Source organism: Hibiscus syriacus, unplaced genomic scaffold, assembly GCF_006381635.1.
Source record: "Hibiscus syriacus cultivar Baekdansim isolate YM2019G1 unplaced genomic scaffold, ASM638163v2 tig00111392_pilon, whole genome shotgun sequence".
Taxonomy (NCBI): domain Eukaryota; kingdom Viridiplantae; phylum Streptophyta; class Magnoliopsida; order Malvales; family Malvaceae; genus Hibiscus; species Hibiscus syriacus.
The window spans coordinates 4,366,755-4,383,216 of NW_024063078.1; the positions used below are offsets into that span (position 1 = coordinate 4,366,755).

Here is a 16,462-nt window from a genome sequence, read left to right on the forward strand (position 1 = left end):
TTTGAGGAGAGTTTAAGAAATTAAAAAGAAAATTAGAATTTTCTACGAAATTAAAAATTCGTATCACATGTCAAGTAACAATTGATTAATAGATTTTTTTTAACAATCTTTGACTAAACTACCTTAAAATTATAATAGAATGAAACTTTAAAACCCTTAAATAGTAAATAAAAAAACATTAGACACCTATATTAATGAGAGAGAAAAACTTATTTAGAGTGAACAGAAAATGTAATTTAAACCTATATTTTTTTAATTGGACTCAGGGCCCCCAAAGAAGTTACAAATCCGTTCATAAAACATTGCGGTTGCATGTTATGAATGAGGAGGAATCAGGCTCTCAAGAGCTATAGGAGCAGTCTTTCTTCGTTTCCAAGCGTTCAGCTCCTTTGCAGCAGCACACTTGATAATCACTTCATCAATGCCGCCTATGACTTTTGGGTTACTTTGAAAGTTGAACCCAACTGGACCCCTTGTAATTTCTCTCGATCTTTGTCCCATGAAATGAGAAGAAAATAACATATAATAAGATTCTTATATGGAACCCAAATTGTTGCATGATGCAGTGAAGTCATAATATTAAAGTAAATTAGTAGTAATGATAGTGTTGCTATAATTGCTATTTTATGGTCCCATGGAAGTTTAGCTGTGTGAGATGGATCAGTGAAACGTGCAATGTAATATATCAGAAATGGTTCAATGGTTAGAGGCTAGTTGCAAGCAGACCTAATCATTGCCTGGATAAATAGGGATGGCGTGGTCCTCCTTATAGAGCTCAAATAGACTGTTTACTGAAAAAAAAAGGGTCTGCATGCAGTTTCTAGAGATCAAGTACTGGGATCTTGTGCTTGTCAAAAGTTTTTGAGCCTTGAAACTTTTTATCCGCAAAAGAAGCGTCTGTGTTCATAGACTCTCATCATATTAGGGTAAACTATCAATAGGTTACTTTTATTTTGATTTCCGAAATTAAAAAATATATATATTCTTTTATCATTTACGTTATCGATTTGTTACAATTTGATCATTGAACAGTTACTTTCTATTACGTAATTAATTTGTTACGATTTGAGACTTACTCATCTAACCTAAAGAAACAAAACCTAACTGAATCGCCCTTCATTGTCCACTACAACAACTTCATCACCATCATCCATTCACCACCACAATCGAACCTGTATAAACAAGTCCAAAATCAAACAACAACAACAAAAGAAAAAAAAACTTTCAGCCTTGGGTAGTTCTCGGTTGTCGGAATACTACATTCCAAATCCCAAAGGTGAAAAGTTTGTTTGACTCGAGAAGAGGAACACATCTCAGAATTGTAATGATCTAATGACCGGATGTAGAGACCGGTGAAGAAGAAGGTGTAAAGTTTGTTTTGCCATCATCGAAGCGATGATGATAGTGGAAGAAAGAGCTTTGCTCCGATGCCATCACTTGTCAGAAAGGTGGTCGAAGGGACATTGATAATAAATGACAATAGTTTGAGTTAAGAAAGAGATTAACCAAACTTAGAAGTTAGATTGATATTTTATTTAAATTTTAAAGATTTAATTAAAAAATAATTATTTTTTCTAACCTGTCTTGTCATCAATATAACAAGAATTAACATCTCAATAACCAAATCATTATAAATCTATAAATATTCAAAACATATTTTTTATTAAAAAAATCAATCACGATAATTGATCCTTATATTTATAGTCAAGTTGAATCACATCTTATTCTTATCGTATTATGTGGGCTGAATACCAAAAATACTTATAAAATTGTGTTACGTAAATGCTTGGGGTGTAATCATGTTTATAGGGTCATCATCATAAGATCTAAAATAATTTTTTTAGAAAACTCATTTGAAGAAAGAAACTTTTTTTTGTAATGACAACAATGATGCATTTGACATCATATCGTTTGATGAAAGAGGCTATATGCATCTGTTTCATGAAATATTACGACAGTTCGAAAAGTAAACTTAGAATGATCCTTGATTACATTTAAATAATATATCATGTGGAAATATAATAATAATAAGAGGGACTAGGGCATCAATAGTGGATGATAACATCATGATTAGAGTGGAATGCGCCGCCCAGTGTATAGAGCCAACGGGTCCACATCATCCCGGCAGAGCACTAAGAAGAATCATCAATGTTTCAACGTTCAAATATTCAAACATATACCATCCGCATCAGATCACATCACACATATATTGTAAACAAGAAAAAAAGAAAGGTTGTCGGCAATGGAGAGCGTGCTGCATGTGGAATCATATTCCCTAAACCCTCATCAACCTCTTTTAATCATAATCAACTTCCTATAATCATCTATCTCTCATTTTGCAGTTATTTTTTTGCATGCATGATCATTGTCCACCTACAACAACAACAATAAAACCTATTTCCATATGCATTGGGGTAAGAGGGAGGTAGGATAGTAGGTTGACCCCAACGCCAGGTTGAGAGTAACTTCCGTGGAAGACCTCTGGCAGTAAGAAAATTAAAAATAAAATAAAAATGCAATGCATGTATAAATAAATAAATACATAGTCGAACATGACCATCCTTTATATACATAGTTTCCTTCTTCATTTACCAAAAGTGGACATACAAAAATGCATGGGCCATTAGCCATGGGAATTGCCAATTCTTTGGGCCCAACTTTGTCTACTCAAAGAGGTCAATACTCGAAAGCTCAGCCATGAACACCGATCAAGTCTTCGAACAACACTCACATTGATCACCCCTAAGTGCACAACCAGAGGCGGCGGGACCATCACTGCACCGTAACGACACCATCAGTATTAGCTTTAACTCAACGATTGTTTCCGCGTCAATATACTTCTTTCTCTACATACTTCATTCCTAACCTGCTCCAACAGCACACACCTTCAACACATTGTCCTTCAACCTCAAGCTTCTATCCATACAATTGTCTAACTTGATAAAATGATCATCGAACAACATTCTATTCTGTTTTCCTCAAAGCTCCCAACAAATAACACATCCCAAACCTTCCCCTTGTTGGCAAAAGATTCCGATATTTTTATATTAATAGTTTATTATTTACCAATTACCATATATATATATATATATTATCGATTTTAATCAAGTATAAAACTTGGTTTAATGATAATGAGCGTCTATACCACAACAATCCTTCAACTGTAGTTTTATTTTCATTAATTGTTATTAATAAGATTAATAAAAGAATGTTATCAATCATTAACCTTGAGTTGAATTTCAGTCAATGATTAAAGCTCATAACCCTCTTTTACCATGTTTGATTTCCCTTATTCCTTCCATGGTTGGTTCTGATAAAATAGTGACACATATCATCATATAATTTAAGAATTAAATTAATTAAATTAAATTAAAACTAAATTAATGATTCCCCTTGGGATTTTCAAAGTGATTATGATTCAATTTCCACATCCATAACTCCGATAACATCATCCATGTGACCAATATTAATGTTTCCCTGCTTGGTTCCGAATCTCAATGGCTAAACTCCAAACTCGGGGGGTGTTAAGAAGGCGACAAACACTCATCTACTCTTTAATGTCTATAATCTATATGGTATTCTATACATCTTTAATGTCTATAATCTATATGGTATTCTATACTCATCTATAAGTATGTGTTCTCAAATTTTTGGTCTAATTACATTTTAAGTCATTAGAAGTTTAAATATTAGACAAATTAGATGTTATCTTTTGAGTTTTGAGTTTTTTTTTAATTTAGATGAATACATAGTAATATATGTACAAAGACTTCAACTATTTGGCATGAACGCTTATACCCCTATATACGTGATTGAAGTCGAGACCTCAAGAATAACAACAATCTCTTAATTACTAAGGTCGCTTGATTCATACTGAATTTCGAATTTAAATACCTAATAAGTCTTTATATTTTTCTTAATAGTCTAATATTTCGATTCTTGCCAATATTTAATTATGGCTCCGTCCCTGCGTACATGTAATATATGTACTCACTTGTCGGTAAATATTATGTTCGATCATGTCGACCTTTGGGTAACAACTTATACCGATGTGTTTCGTTCTTGTGACATCGAGAAAGAAGAGATCATTCTAAACTAGGCTATATTCTGAAATTAAAAAATGAGCTGCACCTTACTTGATCAAAGTTTACTGAATAACTTCAAACAGCGATCAAACTCCTGGGGTTGGATCGACGAGGGGTCCCTTTCTCTGGTTGCATCGGTGAGGACTGTGAGCTATTGCAAACCTCGACATTCTGTGATTAAGGAGCCCAATTCTGACTCTGAGAAGCCAAATATTCAAGTGCGACTAGGATATCGCCGATAAGTGGTCGGAAGTTGGCTTCTTCATTGAGACACATGGCAGTAATTGCAATTGCATAGTTCAAGCAGCGGCGAGGATAACATCCTCGAATTAGAGGGTCAACCAGTAGGCTAAACTTCTTCTGGTCTTTTAAATATGGACGGGACTGCAACACAAAAGGCATAAATTACATACCAGAGAGAACATAGCAATTAGCCAAGCAAACCCCAGGTCACAACAGGTGACGTGAAACAAAGAACGTAAACACGAGATACATCGACTAGAAACAAAGGGGGCAGTGAAAAGGATCGGAACAAAGTCGAACAGGATCAAACAATAAATAAATAAATCGAAGACTTATTTACCCTTGACACCAAGTTCTGATCTCCATGCTTCTTAGTGGAATCTATTGCCTTCCGTCCGGTTATCAACTCCAATAGCACCACACCAAAACAATATGTGTCAGATTTAAGAGTTAGCTTTCCACTCATGGCATACTCGGGGGCACAATATCCGTATGTTCCCATCACCCTGGTTGAAACATGGGTATTGTCCCCCACAGGTCCCAACTTTGCTAAGCCGAAATCTGAGAGTTTAGGGTTGAAATCATTATCCAGCAAAATATTTGCAGACTTCAAGTCACGATAAATGACGGGTGGATTGGCCTTGCAATGTAGATATTCGATTCCTCGGGCAGCACGACGGCTATCTTTATACGATTGTTCCAGCTCAGAGGCTCTTGTCCTGGTTCTAAATCTGTAGAAACACATTTGATTAGTGGCTTATGAGGAAACGTTGCAACAATCAGAAGAACTATTATTGCTTTTACACAACTATACGAAACAATCCCTTTACATATGAAAATGATCTGATTAAAAACTACATAGAATCGATGAATAAAAGGCAGCACATGAGCAAGCATCCAACTGGGAAGACAAGGTAAAAATACATCCCATTTGGGGCCAAATTTTAAATATTTGCATCCTCAAGTGCAAGGGATATTAAATAGCGAATATGATTGCACAATGAACGGCCATGTAAAGCACACATTCTAAGGCTATTCTACCAGATTTGGATGTTATGCACTCTTGCTTCAAGACGAATACTGAAATTGGTTGAAGGGTAAAATGCCTGTACAAATAATGGAAGCTTTACACATAATGCCCACAAATTAAAGAAAAATTCAGCAACACAAACATTATTAGTAGACTCAAAACTAAATTTCTCCTCACATGGCTCCAAAATCAATAGCGAAAATCTCGAATGAGACCGAGAGTTCTGCATTATTAAATTACAGTACACACTAGCAAAAGGCCTCCAAACGTAATAAGGGACACTAAGAAAAGTAGCAAGAAACAATGGATGATCTTCCAAACTGCCCATTGGCATGTATTCGTAAACCAAGAGCCTCTGATCCCCGGCAGTGCAATAGCCGATCAAAGTGACCAGATTAACATGGTGCAACAAGCTGAGCATAAGAACCTCAACAATGAATTCCTGATAGCCTTGAAGACCATTGTGATTAAGTTGTTTCACCGCTACGATCTGGTCAGTTACAAGAACATAAATGATCCAATTCAAACTTTAAAAGCTACTAATATGTATAATAGACAACAGATTCTGGAAATATGCCAAACAGATACATGAATTTGAATTGAAAAGCATCAATTTTTACCTCCCCGGTTTCCAATCGACCTTTGAAAACCTTTCCGAATCCTCCTTCCCCAAGCACATCGGCTTCTCTGAAATTCTTTGTTGCTGTTGCCAACTCTCGGAATGTGAACCTACGTGCTCCACTGCCTTTGGAGCCTTTTCCCTGATCAAGTCCATTCTTATGATCTGTTACCAAAATTTCAAAAAAAAAAAATACTAATCAAATCCACTGAAATAACACGAAATTTGGTGTTAAAATCCTGGACATTACCTTCTGGACTTGCTTTCCTTCTCTTAGCGCAGGAAACTGGTTAGAAAATATGAAGAACAAATGAACCGAGATAAGCAAATTTTATACGGAAAAAAGAATGAGAGATAGGGAAATGGAAAAGAACCTGAGGAATCGGCGGAATGACGAGAAGTAGTTCGACTTCCATTGTCAATGTCGATCCTTGCATCTTTAGAGCGAGGATTGAAGCAAGGGAAACAACTCACCTTCTCTCTGCTTACTTCCACAACCAGTGCAGTTGAACAACAAAGATTTGAACTTTGAACAATCACAATATTAACCAAAATCTTCCATCGGTTCTTTCCTTGAATCAAATCCACCTTTCAGCATGTAAAAGAAACGTTTTTTGTAGTTGGAAAAAGGAACCCAAAAGGGGAGAACGAAGAACAAATAAAATTTCGGCGCAGCTGAATGCTTTTGGGAATCAAAACGGCGAAAAAGCAGCGCAATGAACTGGGAATCTGTGAATGAAAGGGGACCAAAAAGACGGTAACCACGAAAAATCAACCAATAATTGCAAAAACAGAGAGCATAAATCCAGGAAACGACGAAAGATTATAAAGGAAGGAAAACGAACAAAAATGGTAATAATGAAGTGGATTGGAACAAGAAAATTACAACTACAACATAAGAGAAAAGCGGGGAAGGGTAAAAGAGACAAAATGAAAATAAAGGACTCGGGTGGAGCTATAAAGTTTAGGTATTCAAATGTGCCAATTGAGTGTAAGTTTGTAAATTAAGTTGGAATTCTTTAAACTTTAAATGATAAAAAAAGAGATATTCAATTGTTAATTTAACCGTCAACTTAATTGAATGGTTAAAATTAAATTAATTAATATTTTAACTATTAATTGAAACAATTGTTTCTAAAAATTATTAATCAAACATAATAAAATTAGGTTAATTCAGTATTTTTTTAGTTAAATTGATTTAATTTTAATAGACTTATATTTTTATTTTAATTAATATTTATTTAAGTCTTAAAAATTTAATAAGTTTGATATAATTAAAAAATAATTAAATCTTAATTTTTAATAGATTTGAATTTAAAATATATATGTAATATACATAATTTAAATTTAATTAATTAATTTCATTAAAACTAAAAAACGAACACTCTACTGGATTTATCACTGTAATAATGGGGTTGCTTTTTTGTTTTCTACTTTTATTTTCTATAAAATTTTAATTAAATTTCACTGAAAGCCGGAAGGCACTAAAAAAAAGTAAAAAGGTCAAATGTTGTAAAAAGTCCCTGTACTATGCATTTTAATTAAGCTTTATTATAATTTCGTCCTTTCCAACAGTGCCACGTAACTTCGAAGACAACCGAGCCTATCAACAAGTTCCAAATTTGATGATTGAGAATCCCTCGCTTTATATATATATAGTATTAGGATCCATTTATATACGTACATTTTTTTAGGACAATTAGTTGAAGAAAATTAAGGTTGATATTAACTCTTTATTTTTTATGATTACATTCTCATTTTTTACTGTTAATCTCAATATTTGATTTCGCTAAACCAACGGTCCTATAAAAGTATGAACAATTACAAGATCCTATCCTTATATATGTGTGTGTGAGAGAGGTAGAATTCAATTACACGATCTAAAACTAAAAAATATATTGATTTAGGATTGTTTGATGAGTGAAAATAAATGGTTTGTGATTAACAATAAGAAATGATAATATATTTACTGGAAAAAAAACACAGTCGTCTATTTCAACTCATCTAACAATCTTAAATTAATGTAAAACTTTTTTTTGCATTGTGTAATTATATCCTAACCCTATATATACCTCATATTTGACACATTTACATAATTTTTTTTTTTGAAAAATGTATAAACAATTATATAATTTATAAGAAAAAATCTATATATATAACATTAACATATGCTTAAAAAATCACTTAAAATTGTGTAATAAAATTAAAGAGAAAAACTTAACATTTAGAATTATAATAGGAAGTAATATTTATGTTCAAATATTCCATTAATATTAATCCTAGATTTAAAGTCAGCTTACTAGAAAAATATTTTGATTCTTATAGGTTTGGAAATTAAATATTTGAGTCTAAAATTTTAAAATTATAATTAATCAATTTAAATATTTTGATTTAAACACCTTTAAATCCCAATCAATTTTGAAATTTAGGTTGAGTTTAGGTTGTTTGGAAATGGGACCGACCGTTAGATGGGGCATACGCGTTTTTACTATAAGCAAACGGTCCTGATTCATTCCTTCAACCACCCGCATGGTGACCCCTTGTCTTAATTAAATATATCCACATTTAGTTTTTTTTATTAAGTATGGCCATAATTATATATGATACGAATATAATTAAAAAAATCATTATAAAATGAAATTAAATTGATAGTGAACATATAGTCAGAATTAGATTAAAATAAGTTTATAAAAAGTACACACACGATGAGATTTATATTATATTAAAATACAAAAATTGTTTTATTAAATCTGAAATTAAATAATTTTTTAATAGAGCATAATAACTTCTAGTATTATGTTAATTTAAAATACCATAATTTTTAAAGATGTAAATTATAAATTTATTATTTCTAAAGATTAAAATAAATTTTATTATTGTATTAATTGATTTGTTGTCTCTCATGTTGATGTACACAGGGATGGATCGAAGGAGCCTGAAAATTTTAAATTATCAAATAATTTTGATTTTCTATTAATGATATATTTTCACCTTCTAAAGTTTTATAAAGTTTTTATATTTAAAATTTTAGAAATGCGTACTCTAACATAAAACATTGCAATCATCCATTGATGTAGACATGATTTATACAAATGAAAATTAAATATAAATATTCATATGATGAGATGAGATTTAGTTAATTGATTAATGAATTATATTAGTGCTAGTAGTTGATTAAAGGACAAATCATTTAGTGGTTGTGGGGTTGGGAAGAAGAAGGAAGACTATCCCTCTCATTGTCTAAATCTATAAAACAAATGCTTAAAAGTAGACTTTTTGGGGAGTTGGATATTTTCTCAATTTTAGGAACTTCATAAGAAAAAACAATATTAATATGATTTTGTGTCAGAAAAGGACAATAATGCATCATGCAAGTCCACGTGATGTTTCTAAATAAGACAAAATGTTTCCCTTGTATATTACATCAAACTTAGCGACTAAAATGAAAGCAACCTAACAATTTGGTGACTATTTTTGGAGTTTACCCCTTATTAATTAAAATTTGCACACATATATTTTGAATAGTTGATAATATACATATGACGTAATTATTCGGATTTAAATCTTTCAAAATAAATTATAATTTTTTACCATTAAAAACAGTCAATATATTATTGCGTATATTTGTTTTATATAAAAATGTTTGGTTTAACAAAATCTAATGACTAATAAAATTTTCGTCTTCTAACTTTTAGCCTTAGGGAGCGTTTGGTTCACGGAATGTAAGATTATCATTGGGAATAAAAGATTACCAAGGAATAAGATTACTGGAATGTTGTATTTTGTGTTTGGTTTAATTAGCAGGAATGTAGATTACCGTGTTTGGTTAAATGAATAAAAGATTATTGAAATGTATATTTGACCAAATTGTCCTTATTATATATTTGTTTTTTTAAAAGTTGAAAATATTTATATATTTTCTTTAAAAAATTTAAATTCATAAAATTTATATATATTTTTTTTACAAAATTGAAAATACCTAAGGAAAGGGAGGTAATGATATTCCCGATAATATACTCAAAAAAATCCACTATTGATAATGTAAGATTACCGAGAATGACATTCCCGGCCAACCAAACGAGAATGTAAATTTCATTCCATGAAAATCTCACATTCTCCCAACCAAACACCCTTAATGTAGTAAGTCTTTGATTTATTCCTAATTAAGGGTTCGAATCTGCCCACTCAAGAAAATGGTCCAACTTCAAATGGGCCTGATCTGTAATTCAGTTTGTATTGAGCTTCTGTTGGATTTTAGATTTCCTTGTTGTGAAGCCTTCATTAGTTTTTTTTTAATAGTGGAATGCTTATAAGAATATTTTATAAATATAATAAATTGGTCTCTTTTATTATTAAAATCATTCAATAAGTTCGAAGTCTTCATTAATAGATAAGGATTTGGGCCATGCCATGTCATACTGAACGAAGCTTCCAACCCCCTCTCCCACACCGCACCACACCCAACTTTGGGGTTCATATTAACCTATAACGTTAATCGATAAAATATTACATTTTATAGGTTAAGGCTAAACGGTTTAGGTGAACCTCACCGTAAAAGTGTTTATTAACGATTACAATTATAAATTTGATAAATGATTAACCATTTGTTAATCGTTAATAAATTATAAATAATAAATTATATTTTAAAAAAATATAATTGAAAAAAATTCTAAATCATACGTACATAAGTTTTTAAACTAAAAATTGAATATATAATAATATATTTGTTTTATAAAAATAAAATACATTTATAAATATATATATTGCGATCATCGAAATTTTTATGAAAATTTTGAAACTTTCATGTTGTTGTGTTGTCTTTAAAAAATTATAATAGATTAATCTATAATCAAATTATTAATAATGATTAAATGTTTCTTAATGATTAAGCTATAGTTAAAAATTTAATAACCGTTATAACGGTTAACTGACCGTTCAGTTTAAACGGTATGGTTAATCGATCATGAACACCCATACCCAACTTTAAATTTATTTGAAAATTTGAAAATTTTAATTTATATTTAATTTTATTATAAACTTTATCTGGTAATTATAGAAAAGGTAAAATAACATTTTGAGTCCTCCATCTTTATCATACTTATCAATTTGACCCTTAAAAACTATAAGTATAAATTATTAAAATTATATAATTCAGTTCATAACAATTTACTTATTTACTTTATAATAAAAAAAGGTACTGTAAACGTGGAAAATTTAAAATATATATTTTTTATTTTTGTCATGTCATACATTAATGGTAAAAAAACTAGAAATTAGAAGAAAATCCAATATTATTTAAAAAAAAAACTAATACAAAGTTTAATTTTACAAATTTAAAATAGGTAAATTAATTTTAAATTTTAAAATAATATGAATAACTTATATTGAAATATTTAATTTAATAAATTAATAATAAAGAAATGTGATTGGGGCGCTTTCCTGGATCAGATTCATAATACATACTATATAGAAAGGGAAAAGCAAGGGGCGAGTTAACTTTTGAAGCAATCGAAGGATATATAATTCGCTTAAGATATTCAACATATAAAGGTGCTGTGAAACATTAACAGACTCTGGATTTTATACGGATATATATATTAATTTCAATATGTAAAATTAAATTATTAATAAAATATAAACAAATAAAAATATATGAAAATGTGAATTTTTCAAAAAAAAAAATCAATTACCTTTAGTACTCCCTCAGTCTATTCGTGTTGATAAAAGTAAATAAATATGGTGTGAAGTCGCACATTTAGTATATATATTGTATAACAGGATTTTATCTTTATATGAGTTAAGATCTATTTATAATGTAAAAAAAATTAGTTTTACACAGATTTAGGATCGTTGGATGAGTGAAAATATATGACTGATATTAACACATTATTTTTTTTCTAGTTAATATCTTCTCATTTTTTACTGTTAATCACATCAATTTTTATTCATCTAACGGTCCTAAATTTATAAAATTACAAAAATTTTACATTGTGTAGTAGGATTTTGTCCCTATATATATACACGCAATAGAATGAGAAGCTAAGAGAATACAAAAGTAGGCAATGTGAAGGTTAATGTTAGAGATGAGGAAAGTAATTAACAGAGAATTAAGAAGATATTATTTAGCAAACAAACTCTGGCAATGAGCGAAAGGATTTTTTTTTTGGTGTTAAACGAGATAGACTGTGGTGACTAAGCATAAAATAAAACTCTTCTCCTTTTCAGCAATTATAAACAAGGCTAAAGGTGATGGGGATATTTGAAAAAAATGAGAAATTATAAAGTTTTTGAGTAAATTAAATATAAAATTTTTATTTAAGGATCTATTTGATGTTTTAAAAGTAGTTTAGAGGTAAAACTAAACATTAACTTTTTGTAAATATGTTATGTCATCAATTTGATGAGGATGACAGTGGAGTGATCATATTATTATAAACCGATAATATTAGTGACCAATATGTTACTTATAAATTTTCAATGACAAAAACGAAAATATATTTAAATATTAATGACTATTTGTATAGTTTACCCTTAATATCAATACTTTTTGGAGAGAGAAAGAATGATAGGTAAACAAAAGTGGATAATTAGTGAAAGAATGATGACGTTAGGATTGGGAATTTAGTTGACAATATAAAAATCCTAACAAAATGCTTGAACTCCCACTACTTTTCAGCCAAACAATGCCTCGTAAAGCTCCCACCACCATCACCGTCTTCCTTATTCTCCTCTGCCTCGCTTTCTATTCTCTCCTCCTCTCTCGCTCCGCCATATCTTCCTTCCCCTCCGACCTCCGCTTCCTCCCCCAGAACCTCACCGCTCTGTACAAGGACTCGGATTCTTTCAACCATGTTATTAGAGAAGATATAAACGAGCTCACTCGCCGAACTCGACTCGTCACCTCGATCAAAGGTCCCGTTGATTCGTTTTCTGTTCTATTGCCCAACTGGGAAGTCCTTGTTCTGGTCTATAATGAAACCCCATTGATGTTGAATCCCGGCGATGGTGGTTTATATTGTATTTTCCCAAGAAACGAGTCTTCTCCGGCGAATTTCTCCGGGATGTTGACTTTAAGCGGCGCCTTCACGTTCAAGTGCATTCTGCCGAACAGGAACCGAAGACTTCATCCGTTTCGCCAGCCTGTCCTGGCGAGGTTTCTGGAGAAGGAACCGAACGCCACCTCTGCTTCGCCGGTGATGCCGCGGTGGGACTACTTGGCGTACGAGTGCTTCTCCGCCGAGGCCGACGTGGTTGTTTTCGTTAAGGGCGTTAACCACCGCCAAGGAATCAATAAGTCCCCAGAGGAATTCAGTTGCGTTTTCGGCGACGACATCAAGAACGCCGTCAGAACCGCCGTTACCAGCTCCAAGCAGGAGGTATTCAGGTGCCACCATCCCGTGATCGCCTCCGCCGAAAGAATCAAAGTCTCCATCGAAATCCGAAGCCAAAAGCTGGTCGTCCCTTCGGTTGCATACTACACTACTCCCCCGAGGCGCACCCCATCAAACCCGAAGCCGAAATCGCTATTGTGCGCCACCACCATGGTTTACAACGTGGCGAAGTTCTTAAGGGAATGGGTCATGTACTATTCCGTGATCGGCGTCGACAAGTTCATCTTATACGACAATGGAAGCGACGACAATCTCCAGAGAGTCGTGAAAGTGCTCAACGAAGAAGGAGATTACAACATCGAAAGGACTTTCTGGGTTTGGCCTAAAACCCAAGAAGCTGGATTCTCTCACAGTGCAGTTTATTTCAAAGATTCATGCGCATGGATGATGTATGTCGATGTCGACGAGTTCATATTCTCACCATCATGGCTTAAGAATTCATATCGACCATCGAAAACAATGCTTAAATCTCTGTTATCAACACCATCCGATCGATCAACCGGTCAAGTTTCGATCAAGTGCAACGATTTCGGGCCGTCGGATCAAAAGAACCACCCAGAAACGGGAGTAATGCAGGGATACAACTGTCGACGACAAACCGAGCAACGCCACAAATCGATCATTCTACTGGAGGCGGTCGACCATTCGTTGCTTAACGTGATCCATCACTTTGATTTGAACGACAGTTATTACAGTTGGAAAGAGTTGCCGTTGGAGGCGGCGGTGATCAATCATTATAAGTACCAAGCGTGGCCCGAGTTCATGAACAAGTTCCGAAGGAGGGTATCGGCTTTCGTTGCGGATTGGAGGACGAGGGTTAACCCGATGTCAAAGGACCGGACCCCCGGGTTAGGGTTCCAACCCATTAAACCGGACGGTTGGGAGAAGATGTTCTGTGATGTAAAAGATGAAAGGTTGAAAATTCTGAGTCAAAAATGGTTCGGTTCTGAAACAGCGGAAGGGTTCAAAATGGCTTGGCAGAGATGAACAATGCGAAGGTGTAGGTACATAACTCAGCTTAACAAAACTTTTTACCAGACGAGTCGATACTTTTTTTTTCATTTTAAAATACAGTACGTTAATATTCTTTACAGTTGTTTTCTTTTATTCCTTTCTATGCAAGTAGAGAAAGGAATTTTTGTGTGTGTGTTTGAGATCAACTTTATTTTGTTACTTTTACGGATCCATTGTTTGGAACATATGAAAAGAATTTGTTTTGTTGAGGGTATTGCTTTACTCACATTGCCTTTATTCCCTTCTGATTCAAATATTAATAATTGAATAATAGAATCTAATCTACTCATTCTTGTTGATTAAGCTTTAACGATATGATATTATTAAAAGTGATCACAAAAACGAATACGAAAGATGTTGAACATATAATATTCAATCCAACAAGACATGGTATACGTTAGCAAAGGCTGAAATATGTTGGTTACTATCTCTGGATATGAGAAATATGTATGTTTGCTTACATGGAGAAGGGAAGAATCTCGAGTCTAGTGAATTCATTTTAAGAATGGATCCAAAGAAGGTTGGGTGGGAGTAATCCCTCCCCTCAAATATTCAATTTAATATATATTTTAGATAATAATTTGTTTTTGCCTCTTTAGATTTTTACAAGTTCTCACCCTTCGAAAATTTTATATATTCATCCTAACCTAAAATCTTACTATCGTTCTTGATTCGTATGTTTACACCGTTGGGAGAGAAAGGAATGTTGTTTTGCAGGGTGGTGTTCAAAGTGGAGTAACTCAAGTATGTTAAAGTAGATGCTTCTATACTTAAACTCGTACGTTTGAAATCCATAGTTTTTTTTTTTTTGGGGTTGAGATAGGAATAGAACGATAAATAAGACAAGATAGATTGTAAGTAATTCAAGTTCGAATCGGTTAAAGTTTGGTTAACATTTAAATTGACTGAATTCTACTCGAACTCGAGTTCTTAATGAGCCGAAGCGAGCTATTTGATACTCGACTCGAAAAGCTCGAGAACAATTCGAAATAATATATTAATTTTTTTATTTTTAAATTAAATTATTAATAATATTAAAATTTATATATTACAATTTTTAAAAATCAATACAATATAAGATTTTTATGTATTCAAGGTTCGGGTTCGAGGTTGAGCTTCAATTGAGCTAAGTCTGAGAACATTTCGAGTTCAATTTTTTGTTGAGTTTGAATCAAACTTGAAAATTTTAAGCTCTTCAGCTTTCGAGCTCGGTACCAAATAGCTCGTGAGTTTTTTTTTAAATGTATAAGCTTGCGAACTTACGAGTCTAGTCAAACTTCAATTTTTTATTTCGAATTTGAATTAAGCTTGATAATTTTAAGCTCACGAACTTACAAGTCTAGTTAAGTTCATCTTTATACTTTTCGAGTGAGTTAAATTCAATAATACTAGACTCAACTCATTTACAGCTAGGGCCTGAGTTGAGTTTATATTGTACCAATTTAATTCCTTACTTTTTGATTAAAGATAGAGTTAAAATTATAAATAAATAAAATCCCAAAGATCAGAAGAATATTTCCTTAATTCTAACCAACTGCTAAGAAATGCATATTACGCAAAATTAAGAAGAAAACGTTTTATTTCTATTTTAATATTTTATTGTTTGATAATATTAATATTAATATTTTATTTTTAAATAATTTTATTTGAATGAACTTATTAAAAAAAGTAAAAGACTAAGTCAAATTTAATATGAGTTATATAAAAATATAATTACTTATTAATTAATTTTCTAAAATGAAATGAGAAAATAATTTGATTTAATTTTGAGGAGTGGTAAAATTTAAGTTAAATATTAGTTTCATATATTTAATTATAAAAATGAAATGTGTGAACCTCTCTCTAAATAAATAATCTAGAGTGATTATAAAGTAATATTTATTTAGAATTTTTTTAGTCATTGACAATACATATACCCGCTTCAACTAGAAACTCTAAGAAAAAAAATAATACTCCCTATAACTACTAAAATCACTTGATGAATTCGTAAAATGTGTAAACTTATTTAATATACATATAATTATATATTTACTTCCATAAAATTATTTTAAAAACGTGTAAGAAAGGAAAAGAGGAAATT

At 31.9% G+C, this 16,462-nt stretch overlaps 1 protein-coding gene and 1 pseudogene across 1 annotated transcript; one reads left to right on the top strand and one right to left on the bottom strand.

Annotated features, from left to right (window-relative positions):
- Nucleotides 1-4,105: 4,105 nt before the first annotated feature.
- On the bottom strand, nucleotides 4,106-8,508 carry LOC120160178 (annotated as a pseudogene).
- A 4,152-nt stretch (nucleotides 8,509-12,660) lies between these two features.
- LOC120160255 (glycosyltransferase family 92 protein At1g27200-like) lies at nucleotides 12,661-14,447 on the top strand. The gene has a single exon (XM_039170666.1). The coding sequence runs from the start codon at nucleotides 12,661-12,663 to the stop codon at nucleotides 14,353-14,355; it is 1,695 nt and encodes a 564-aa protein (XP_039026597.1). The 3' UTR covers nucleotides 14,356-14,447.
- The last annotated feature ends 2,015 nt before the right edge of the window (nucleotides 14,448-16,462 follow it).